This window comes from Solea solea, chromosome 11, assembly GCF_958295425.1.
Source record: "Solea solea chromosome 11, fSolSol10.1, whole genome shotgun sequence".
In the NCBI taxonomy this organism is placed as follows: domain Eukaryota; kingdom Metazoa; phylum Chordata; class Actinopteri; order Pleuronectiformes; family Soleidae; genus Solea; species Solea solea.
The window spans coordinates 24,757,419-24,769,824 of record NC_081144.1 but is presented as its reverse complement, the minus strand read 5'-3'; the positions used below and the strand labels follow the sequence as shown (position 1 = coordinate 24,769,824).

The 12,406-nt window shown below is 42.6% G+C and overlaps 1 protein-coding gene across 3 annotated transcripts in view; it reads left to right on the top strand.

Annotated features, from left to right (window-relative positions):
• LOC131468474 (neural cell adhesion molecule L1.1-like) overlaps positions 1–10,663 on the top strand; it is a 30,049-nt gene extending 19,386 nt beyond the window's left edge. For 2 of the 3 annotated variants that reach the window (XM_058642770.1, XM_058642768.1), the window contains 19 exons: positions 112–255; positions 347–458; positions 767–927; positions 1,567–1,738; positions 2,320–2,447; positions 2,521–2,622; positions 3,161–3,367; positions 3,678–3,748; positions 3,850–4,075; positions 4,709–4,815; positions 5,714–5,981; positions 6,233–6,355; positions 6,444–6,620; positions 6,740–6,853; positions 6,954–7,103; positions 7,360–7,491; positions 7,674–7,746; positions 8,848–8,859; positions 9,902–10,663. In XM_058642770.1, coding sequence (XP_058498753.1) covers positions 112–255; positions 347–458; positions 767–927; positions 1,567–1,738; positions 2,320–2,447; positions 2,521–2,622; positions 3,161–3,367; positions 3,678–3,748; positions 3,850–4,075; positions 4,709–4,815; positions 5,714–5,981; positions 6,233–6,355; positions 6,444–6,620; positions 6,740–6,853; positions 6,954–7,103; positions 7,360–7,491; positions 7,674–7,746; positions 8,848–8,859; positions 9,902–10,163 — 2,741 coding nt within the window. In that variant the 3' untranslated portion in view covers positions 10,164–10,663. The remainder of the gene's footprint in view (positions 1–111; positions 256–346; positions 459–766; positions 928–1,566; positions 1,739–2,319; positions 2,448–2,520; positions 2,623–3,160; positions 3,368–3,677; positions 3,749–3,849; positions 4,076–4,708; positions 4,816–5,713; positions 5,982–6,232; positions 6,356–6,443; positions 6,621–6,739; positions 6,854–6,953; positions 7,104–7,359; positions 7,492–7,673; positions 7,747–8,847; positions 8,860–9,901) is intronic. The other variant, XM_058642769.1, reaches the window with a different exon arrangement.
• The last annotated feature ends 1,743 nt before the right edge of the window (positions 10,664–12,406 follow it).

Below are 12,406 nucleotides of genomic sequence, written 5' to 3'. Positions count from 1 at the left end.
GTTTCCAGCAGATGAAAAGTTTGTGTTTGTCAAACTCAAAGATGTGGTTGGGTTGTAACGTCCTCTGTCTCTTTGTCTCCCCCCCCCTCACACACACACTCACTCACACAGAGGTGGACGAGGACCCTCGGCCCAGCGTCTCCGGCGGCGTGTTGATCCTCAAAGACGTGGTGTTTGCTGACACAGCAGTTTATCAGTGCGAGGCGACGAACAAACACGGCTCTATCCTCGTCAACTCCTTCGTCTACGTCATCGGTGAGAACACACACACACACACACACACATGCACACAGCGGGGTCAAAGGTCGTCCTCTTACAGCTGTGTCTCTGTCTCTCTTGCCAACAGAACTTCTTCCTCAGATCTTGTCGTCTGATGGAGTCGTTTACAGAGTCGTGGAGGGAAAAGACGTGTGGATGAACTGTGACGCGTTTGGTTCTCCACGACCGCACGTCACATGGTGAGAGACGCACACACACACTCACACACACACACACACGCACTACATCTACATTGCTGAGTTGAAAGAAATTAGAGGAAGAAGTATTTTTATGGTATGAACCTTTAAAACCTGAAGTATTTATGTTCACCTGCAGTACCGAGGCTGTGGGCCTTTAGTCAGTGATTGTGTGTTTATTGTCAATTATCGATGGTAGAAAAAAACTTTATCGGTCGACTTCCTGTTGACAGACTGTGTTCATTAAGTTCTGGTTCTAATCAATGATACTGATGCTCTGTCCACTGTGTGTGTGTGTGTGTCCTCTGCAGGGACGGGGACACCTCTGTCCCTCTCCTCTCTGACCCTCGTGTCTCTCTGTTGACCAATGGAACCATGGAGTTGTCCGATGTTGGACACGAGGACAGAGGGACATACACGTGCTCCGTCAAAGACACAAACATCTCCATCGCTGCTCACCTGGAAGTTTACAGTCAGTTTATTCACAAACTTACGTATTACGATATATTACGTCCTACATTATGATATTATTGTGGTAAAAAGTTGCAATAGTCCATGGAAAAGGCTGTAATATTAGGGTAGCGGAAAAAGTTGTAATATTAGGATCAAACATCGCAATATTATAAGAATGAAGGAGTAATTTAATATGTCTGAATATTACAATAAAATTTTGTATATTATTAATAAGATGAAAAGTCGTAATATTACAATAATAAAGTTGGATTACAATAGATAAAAAGTCAGAATATTACAATAAACAGTCATAAATTACAAAAGATATAGTCATAAAATACGATAAAAAGTCGTAATATTATGATATCTAAAGAGTCGTATTATCAAGATAAAAAGTCTTAATATTACAAGAATAATGTCGTAATATTACAATAGATAAAAGTCGTAGCATTACTAGAAATGATGAAATGTCGTATTATTATTATGCTAAAAAGTCGTAATGTAACAAGAATAAATTTGTAATATTATAAGAGTTAATATAAATAATAAAGTTGTAATGTGATCTCTATATTTCTCAGAATATATTTAGATTTTCTGCTTTGTTAATTCTGTGAAATGAAAACATGAATGTTTGACGTGACTTCCTGTTTCCCGTCAGACCGTACGATGATCGTGACTCCACCTCAGGACCTGCACGTTCTCCGGGGGAACAGCGCCATGCTCGACTGTCACTTCCTCCAAGACTCTCGGCTGCATCGCCCCCAGGTGGTGTGGAGGAAGAACGGACAGAAGCTGCAGGAGTCCGGGCTGGAGCATGCACACGGACACAGGTGTGACTGCACTTCCTGTTTGTGTCTGTGGAGACACCTGGTGGTGAACACAGGACACTACAGTTAATCCTTTGTATCGGTGTGTTCCATAACAAGAAAAAAGTACATTTTATATTACAAGAATGAAACCGTATATATATTAAAAGAGTAATATATTAGAAGAATAAAGTTGTAATATTATGAGAATAAAGTTGTAATATTACAAGAAAAAAGTCAGAATATTACGCGAATAAAGTTGGAATATTAGGATATATAAAAATTCGTAATATCAGAATAAATAAGAAGTCAGAATATTACAAGAAAAAAGTCAGAATATTAGGATAAATAAAAAATTTAAATATTACAAGAAAAAACAGAATATTACGAGATTAAGTCGTAATATTAGGATAAATAAAAAGTCAGAATATTACAAAAAAAATCGGATTATTAAGAGAATAAAAAGATAGAAAGTTCTGATGTTCAGCACATCATTGGCTGCTGAGAGGAAGAGGCGGGGAATCATTCTGCAAAACATGTGTGTTATAGACCTTTAATTAAACTGCTGTGTGTGTGTGTGTGTGTGTGTGTGTGTGTGTGTGTAGATACACCTTCTCAACAAACGGAAGCTTAAAAATCAAAGACGTCCAAACAGACGACACAGCAGCTTATTCCTGTGAGGTCATCACTGACCTGGACAACGTGCAGGACAGAGGCTCCATCACTGTCATAGGTGAGTGGGTGTGTGTGTGCGTGTGTGCGTGTGCAAGAGTGAGACTCTTAACTGTTTTCTATCTGACCTTCAGCACAACCAGACCCGCCCAAGGATTTGTCTCTGAATGAAGTTGAAGACCGAAGTCTGACACTGAGCTGGATCCCAGGACAGTCTCACAACAGTCCCATCACAGGTACACACACACACACACACACACACACAAACATGATCACATCTTTATCTCACTGTTAGACAGACTTTACCAACAGGAAACTGAAGTTTGTAATGGACTCACTCTCCCACACCAAACCCCATAAAGAAAATCAGTGATTTTAACATCACAGCACACAGGAGTAGTTGATCCACTGCTGCCTCCATCACTTAGTTCAAATGTCTTATTTTGTAAAATGTAAAGTTTGAAAAATCTTTGTTCAGATTGAGCTCAGGGACACAAAGTGACCACACGAGGCAGCAGTGTCCCCCGTGAGCTAAAATCACTGATTTTCTCTATGGGATTTGGTGTGGGAGAGTGAGTGCATTACAAACTTCAGTTTCCTGTTGGTAAAGTCTCACAGTAGTAGTTAAGACATTAAACTGACATAAATTGTATTTGCTGAGTCATTTGTCAAGTAGCTTAAGTCTGGCAGCCACTCCTGAACTAACCTTTAACTTTACATAAACATCTGTTGGAAATGCATACTGACGATGACGATGATGATGATAATGGACAGAGTACATCGTGGAGGCGAGGGAGGAGCAGCACACAGACGAGAGCAAGTGGAAGTGGAAGGAGTGGAAGAAAGTACCCGGCGACTTCAACCACCTGCAGCTGACGCTCCGCCCCTTCTGCACCTATCGTTTCCGTGTCGTTGCCGTCAACAAGATCGGCCCCAGCGAGCCCAGCGCAATGTCGGACACCTACAGCACGTCACCTGCTGGTGAGACACACACACCACACACGTGAGGGAAAATAAACCCATTAAACAAGAAGAATGTGACGCTGCTGTTAGCAGCCATTAGTACAGCATCAAGACAAGATGTGTTTTTAAAGTTCAGAGGTTGTGAAAAAGTACATGTGAATGCACAGTGTATATGGATTATGTTTTTAAATCTTTATGCAAAGCTAAGCTACGTTTGGTGCTACATGACATTGAAGGGACATACTCGTGTGAGATGTCCATCTTCTCGTCTCACTCTCAGGGACAAAGCTAATTTGTTTATTTTTTGTCCTTGTCCGTCTCTGTGCAGCTCCCGACACAAACCCCACGAATGTTCGCAGTGAGTCTACAGACCCGAAGAGTCTGATCATTACATGGGATGTGAGTAGTAGTAATTTTAAAGGTGAAAGAAAAAAAAAAGAAAAAAGAAACATGATCAGAATAATGACCTTTTTTTTTTATCTCATTTTTTTTTTTTACAGGAATTGGACAAACACTTCCACAACGGCCAGGACTTCCAGTACAGGGTGTCGTGGCGGGAGGCTGATGGGGACAGCGTGCACTGGTACGAAAGTTACGTGAAGTCGCCGCCGCTCATGGTGAAAAACACGGGGACGTTCACGCCGTTCGAGATCAAGGTCCAGGCCGTTAACTCAATTGGAGAAGGACCGAGACCAGAGCCCAAGTTTGGATACTCGGGGGAAGACGGTACGTCCACCGAACACGTCACAACATTCTGTGATAGAGTAACAATAGACAAAATAATGTGTTTTTGTAAAAAAAACTACATGTGAATGCAATGCGTATCCAGTTTATGTTTTCAAATCATCATGCTAAGCTAAGTTTGGTGCTACATGAGATTGAAGGGACATACTCATGTGAGGTGTCTATCTTCTCGTCTCACTCTCAGGGACAAAGCTAATTTGTTTATTTATGTCCTTGTCCGTCTCTGTAAACATGAAATAGTTTATTTAAGAACGTTATCTGGTGCTTCACAGTTAAAGAAAACATTATTTTCTTAACTTTAACCAGAAAAATTACTGAATTATTGAAATACATTTTTATCATTTTATTGTAAATGTGTGAGTGACAACTTAAAGAGACGAGACCATGAATCAATTTACAGAGAAAATGAAACAGACACATACAGGCACATACATTTCAAAGTAAACAGAGTAAAAGTAAACATTTGATGAAATAAGATATTTATTTATTTATATAGTGTACATTAAAATTGATCAATAACAACCATCAGACACGTAAGATTTCATGATTTGCTAAATGCCGTGTGGCTCACCTGTTTTTATTGACGGTCAATGTGACTCCTGCACTTCCTCTCAGAGCCTGAGGAGGCACCTTCTGGAGTGGAGACCACGGTGATCGACCGCTCAGTGAGAGTGAAGTGGAACGAGGCGCAGAACGTCCGCGGGGAGCTGCTTGGGTACAAGGTGAAGAAACACTGAATTTCAAGGAGCGACTTGTTGTTTTGGCACCACCGTGTGGCTGATTTCAAACATTGCGAGTTCGAGGTTTAGGTGTTTTTCACCAAACACATTTTATATCATAATAATTTAATGTGTGTAATTAGTTTCTGTATCTTTGTTCTAAAGGAAAAACTGACATCATAATGTTTTTTTAACCACTTAACAAAAGACTTAAAATGAAAACATCTTTATGTCATCGTTAGACAGACTTGTCCAACAGGAAACTAAAGTTTGTAAACCACTCACTCTCCCACACCAAACCCCATAGAGAAAATCAGTGATTTTATCTCTCGGGGACACAGGAGCTGCTGTTCTACTGCTGCCCTCGTGTGGTCATTGTGTCATGAGGTTAATCTGAACCAATAATTTCATAAACCAAGTTCACAAAATAAGAATTTTGAACTTTTGTGATGGAGGCAGCAGTGGATCAACAACTCCTGTGTGCTGTGATGTTAAAATCACTGATTTTATCTATGGGGTTTGGTGTGGGAGAGTGAGTGGTTTCAGTGAGATAAAATCTGTTTTTCCATGTTTTCTGTCTCATCCTTGTTCTTGATGCTCTGAATATACGTCCATAATTCTTCTTCTTCTGTTAATAACTTCCAGCAGACTGTAATGCTGCCCCCTACAGTTTGAAGCTCTCAATCCGCAGTTCAACCTCCTTTATACTTGAAAAATCCTGAACTATCCCTTTAAGTTAATTAAATGAAGTTATTTCAATTAAAGATCTGCTGTTTTTTTTTTGGTTTTTACAAAATGAGTCAAAAAGTGAATCAAATGTTAGTGAAAACTCTCAGAGGTCAAAGTGTCATATTTAGAATGATCAGTTTTATATCCCCCCCCTCCTGCCCCTCCCCCTCAGATCTTCGTCAGGTGGTTGGGTCCACAGGTGGGACGAGGTCGCAGGTCTCTTGGACACCAGCACCACGGCGAGGACAGTGAGGACAGCGAGGACAGGTCAGAGGGGGGGACGGACAGAGACAGAGTGGTGGTTGTCCACGGCAAGAAGACGTCAGAGGAAGTGACAGGGCTGAAACTCTTCTCCCGCTACCAACTCTCCGTGGCCGTCTTTAACAGCAAAGGGGCGGGGCCACGCTCGCCACCGCACCACTTCACTACACCAGAGGGGGGTGAGTGTGAGCGAGTGAACGAGTCACGTTTCTATTAAAGCTCACGTCAGTAAGTGTGTTCTTGTATGGGTATCTTTGTGAGGACCAAAAAACTTTACACTCTAAAAATGTCTTTTTCAGGGTTAAGACCTGGTTTTAGGTTTAGGGTTCGGCACTTGGTTGTGATGGTTATGGTTAGGGTGTCTGTGAATGTCCTCATTATGACTGCTATACAAACGTGTTTGTGTGTGTGTGTGTGTGTGTGTGTGTAGTTCCTGGACCTCCTGCGTCCCTGACCTCTGACAGTCCCACAGACAGATCCCTGGTTCTGTTCTGGACTCCTCCATTAGAGGCCAACGGGATTCTGTTGGGATACATGGTTCAGTATCAACAGGGTGAGAGGCAACATTCATTCATTCATTTAAATCCTGTTCTGATTCAAAACCACCATGACGACCTGTGTGTGTGTGTGTGTGTGTGTAGACGTGGACAGCAGGACCAGTTCTCTGCAGATGGAGTTCATCAGTGACCCCAATGTAACTCATATCCAGCTGGACGAGCTCGACCCGAGCAGCCATTACTTCTTTAAAGTCATCGCACGCACGGCCGCTGGAGACGGACCGCCCGCCGTGCTCAGGGGCGCCACCCTGTTGGATGGAGGTGGAGCTACACTCACACACACGCACATCTGTTTAATATGCGGATTATGCCGTTTTTAAGCCTGGTTTGCATTATTATTACTTCTTCCTTTTCCTACTCCTCTCCTCCTTCTTCTTCAGTTCCTCCATCAAACGTCACCATCGTTGAGGGAAAGACGTCGCTGAACCTGACCTGGGTTCCTGGAGAGCGAGACCGGAACCACGGCTTCCATGTGCGATACCTGAGGAAGAGCGGTGAGATGATCACTGCTGTGGAAACATCTCAACATCGGCCTGAGGAACATCCTCTCATCCTCTGTGTGTATGTGTGTGTGTGTGTGTGTGTGTGTTACAGCCGGGGGTGAGTGGGAGGAGTCAGAGCTGGTGAACTCCACACAGGGCTTCTTCATGCTGCCCGGCCTCCAACCAGGGACTGAGTACCACCTGATGATTCTCCATGGAAACGAGACTCAGTGGGAGGAGGTGGTCAGGACTGTGGGATCTGGTCTGTACCTGAGTCATAACAACAAACTCATTTATATCATGATATCATGAGTCAGCAATAATCAGTATGAGACAATAATAACAGTGTCACCATGTTTCTCTGTCTTGTTTTCTTCATATTCCGTCACTTAGCTTCTCTTTTACCGTCATTCCCCTGATTAGCGCCACCACCAGGTGTCATGTAGTCGTGACGTTGGTGGTAAATGTTTTTACACATTTAGTATGATTGATTGATTGATTGATTATATGTGAAACAGGACCGTCTGTCATGCCCGGTGGTTTTGCCGCACAAGGCTGGTTGATCGGACTCATCAGCGCCATTGTGCTGCTGGTGCTGATACTGCTCATCCTGTGTCTGATCAAACGCAGCAGGGGAGGAAAATACGCAGGTACACACACACACACACGCACGCTCACTCAGTGTCTCTCTCTCACACACACACACACACACACGCACGCTCACTCAGTGTCTCTCTCTCTCTCTCACACACACACACACACACACAGTGTCGCACACACACAGAGTCTCTCTCTCACACACACACACTGATGTTGAGATTTTTCTTCACAGTCAAAGACAAAGAAGATAAGGAAGTGGACTCTGAAGCTCGGCCCATGAAAGACGAGACATTTGGAGAGTACAGGTGAGCTTCTTGTCATTTCCTGTCACATGTCACACAATCTCTTTCACAGTAGAACATCTCATTAAACCGCTGAGTCACTGCTCAGTACAGGATCATCTCATTAAACCGCTGAGTCACTGCTCAGTATAAGAACATCTCATTAAACCGCTGAGTCACTGCTCAGTATAAGAACATCTCATTAAACCGCTGAGTCACTGCTCGGTACAGGATCATCTCATTAAACCACTGAGTCACAACACAGTATAAGAACATCTCATTAAACCGCTGAGTCACAACACAGTATAAGAACATTTCATTAAACCGCTGAGTCCCTGCTCAGTACAGGATCATCTCATTAAACCGCTGAGTCACTGCTCAGTATAAGAACATCTCATTAAACCTCTGAATCACTGCTCAGTACAGGATCATCTCATTAAACCGCTGAGTCACTGCTCAGTATAAGAACATCTCATTAAACCGCTGAGTCACTGCTCAGTATAAGAACATCTCATTAAACTGCTGAGTCACTGCTCAGTATAAGAACATCTCATTAAACCACTGAGTCACAACACAGTATAAGAACATCTCATTAAACCGCTGAGTCACAACACAGTATAGGAACATCTCATTAAACCGCTGAGTCACTGCTCAGTATAAGAACATCTCATTAAACCGCTGAGTCACTGCTCAGTATAAGAACATCTCATTAAATCGCTGAGTCACAACACAGTATAAGAACATCTCTTTAAACTGCTGAGTCACAACACAGTATAAGAACATCTCATTAAACCGCTGAGTCACAACACAGTATAAGAACATCTCATTAAACCGCTGAGTCACAACACAGTATAAGAACATCTCATTAAACCGCTGAGTCACAACACAGTATAAGAACATATCATTAAATCGCTGAGTCACAACACAGTATAAGAACATCTCATTAAACCGCTGAGTCACTGTATTACATAATCTTTTGTGTTGGATGCTGAGTCACTGTTGACCGTGTTCCAGTTGAGAAGAAGCTAATGTTAGCCTTTGTTAGCTCACAATAACAGGAAGTGAGCATCTGCCTGTTGAGCTCAGCTCTTTTTTCTTTTCACCGTCTTTAATGCTGTGCTGCAGATCTCTGGAGAGGTGAGGACCATCGTCCACCACCTCGTCCCAGCATGTCCTCTGTCTGTCCTCTGTGTCACTGAGTGGACTTTGTTATTGTTGTTGTTTTTTGGGGAAAGTGTTAGTTCAGGTTTTTACTCTCATAGATTTTAGCCACTTGAAGGTACAGTGTGTAAAATACATGATTCCAGGTGAACATGTCTAACCTCTCTGATCCTGTGTAGCCTTTTGAGCTGCCCCTGCTCCTTTACATAAATATAAAAAGGCTCATTCTGGGGTTAATGAAAGACAACTATTCATACAATGAGGTATTTGTATTAAGTTTGATTATTTTATCTCCAATGTCTATCAAATAAAACAATTTCACAAAATGTCATGCACTGGACCTTTAACAAAACTCACAGCATAAAATCCTAAGATTTCTACTGAAGTCTACGATGTCTTAAGAACATGTTCATGTCTTTATGTCACTATTAGACAGACTTTTCCTGTGGTGTGGGAGAGTGAGTGGTTTCCAAAACAGTGAGATAAAGACGTGAACGTGTTCTGAAGACATCGTAGACTTGATCTGACATAGATTTTATTAGTTGAGTCTCTTATTTAGTGGCTAAAATCTGTTTTTCCTTGTATCAGCCATTTTGTTTTCACCGTACATGTTCTTGTGTGATTTGGTCCTCTATGGACCAAACCCCATAGAGAAAATCAGTGATTTTAACATCACACACAGGAGCTGTTGATCCACTGCTGCCTCCATCACTACGTTCAGATATATTATTTTGTCACTTCAGTGTTTGAAATCCATGGTTCAGATTGACCTCAGTGAACCAAAGTGACCACACGAGGCAGCAGTAGACCAGTAGCTCCTGTGTCACTGATTTTCTCTATGGACTTTGGTGTGGGAGAGTGAGTGGTTTACAAACTTCAGTTTCCTGCTGGAAAAGTCTGTCTCACAGTGAGATAAAAATGTGAATGAGCAGCAGAGGGCGCTCACAGCAAAGTTTACTACTAACTCAGCCTTGTTTACATTTTTACCCACTGTTGTTGTTTGTGTGTCGCCCTCCAGTGATGGAGACGAGAAGCGCAGTGACAGTCAGCCGTCGCTGTGCGGTGAGAGTAAACTGGGCAGCGACGACTCTCTGGCTGAGTACGGAGACAGTGTGGACATCCAGTTCAACGAGGACGGGTCCTTCATCGGCCAGTACAGCGGCCGCGGGCCCGTTCCCCACGGCAACGAGAGCTCCGGTCCCGCCTCCCCTGTCACAGCAACGGCCCCGCCTCCTCCCATTGCTCCATCCATGTCGAGCGTCCTGAACAGGCCTAGCTAGAGACACACACACACACACGCACATACACACACACACAAATCATGAAGGGACACACCACTACTGACTCCACTGCCATGTAACACACACACACACACACACACACACACGGTACATTCCACTTAAGCTGTTTACAGGACGTCTCACCTTTTCTACGTTCACACACACACACACATGCACGCACACACACACACACATACACACACGCACACACACACATACACACATACTGAATCCGATGTTTGTGTTTCTATAATGACAGAGAGAGAGAGAGAGAGAGAGAGAGGAAGACGATGGTCGGCGTAAGACGGAGAAAAACTAAATGTCTCAGAAACTCAGTTTCACTCTTTCATTCTTTCTATTTTCAAATGAGAATCAAAAAAACAAACAGTTTATTTCATCGTTTGTTTATCTTCACATTCAGAAAAACCAAAAAAAGGTTGTTTTACATTTTATTTTGTTTTTAAATCAAATGAAAAGAAACAGATTTTGCCGAAACTTGATGTGAGAACAGAATTTGTATTTTTTCGTGTGTTGTTTGGCAAACGCTCACTGACTCAGCACTCGCTCGCTCCCGATACAATGGCGTCACATGATCCATACGAAAATGGAGCGAAACATTGGGTAAGTTCCACCGTGCCGCGACACATCCTGAGGATTTTAACTGTTGTGTTACGCTGCAACAACAAATAACCCAGGTTGTGTTTGGAAAATAAGATTACTTATTTATTTTAAAAACGTAAAGTTAACAAAAGACGCAGGGACGAAAGGTCCTTGATCATTAAAAATAAACAAATGGTAACAAAACAGATTCGCGCTCTAAACTAAGTTAATACTGAACACCTTTTCAAATACAAAGTGCAGTCGCCAGCCTTTAAACCCAGCAGACATTTTGTGCCCGTTTTTAAAAAACCTTTAAAATGGTTTGGTTAGTTTGTTGCTGGTGTTTTGTTTTTTTGTCTCGTCATGTTCACATTTATTAGCATGCGCTAACTCCGCGTGAGACAAGCTCGTTGATGATGTACAATTCAAGCGCTATCCAGAAATGTTAAATATTAAATATCCATTTATGTTTTTTTTTCCATTTGCTCCATTTGATTTAAACACAAAATCAAAGCTACAAAAACATGTTTTTCTAAATGTTAATAAAAATAAATAATGACATTAAAGGAGACATATTATACCCTATTTCCCATGTTAAAATAGTTCCCTGGTGAAGCACCATAGCAGCAATAACCCTGCTCAACCCGCCCCTTTCAGAACGCTCGGTTTTGTGCATGGTCCCTTTATATGCAAATGAGACACAGGCAAACACACACCCACTTCTTCCAGGGGGTTTCTGATTTGTTCTTTTTACAGCGCTCACTCGCTCAGCTCCTGTTCCCTCCGCTCCATTCCTCTCCCCCTCCCTCCACTAGTTCTCTGACAATATCAATATGGCAGCGTGCGCGGAAACAGCGAGAGTGCCACTGCACTGTAAATCAGTGCAGTGCAAGCCGAACTGTAAATCAGTTAAAACACTTAGGGACAGCACCGCTGATGGCTGCATAAACTGCCGCTGTATGTGACTGTATCAGACTGAGTCTGTGCTCCAGTCATGGAGGACGTACTGAACAAATATTTTTAATTAGGACGTGTCAGAATGGTCAGTTATGAGCTCTATGTGATCGGTGAAATACGGTCGCTGACTAAATACGGCGACCGCTGGCCGCAGTCTGATGTGAAGTGGTGCGAACACACGTTTGCTGACTTTATCCGGCACATTAGCTTCATATATAAAATCCTCTGAGGCTGGAAGTTTGTGTAAAACACTGTGCTCCACTGTGCAGCCACCAACAGCACACTTGTCCCTCCGCGTTGCGTTGACATAATACCGCTCTTCCTCCCTCGCCTGCACTCTCGCATTTTATAGGGACAAGGTGGAGCTAAGGTGGAGCTAAGGTGGAGCTAAGGTGGAGCTAAGGTGGAGCTCTCGAAGTAAACTTACTGGTGGTAACATTCGCGGTGAAATGCGCATGCTGCCGTCATAAGCGCAGGGAATTCAACATGGCGTGTTTTATCGCCTAAACTTACACTAAGGGGGACTACGAAAAAAGGACTGAGTATTCTTTTTCCACACTTTGGCAACTGGTAGGGCCTCCAGTGTCCCAAATATAAGTATTGAAATGGTTAAAAAGTTGATTTTGCATAATATGTCCCCTTTAATACAAAGCGATTTCAGATTCTGAATTGAACATAAAAAGAAT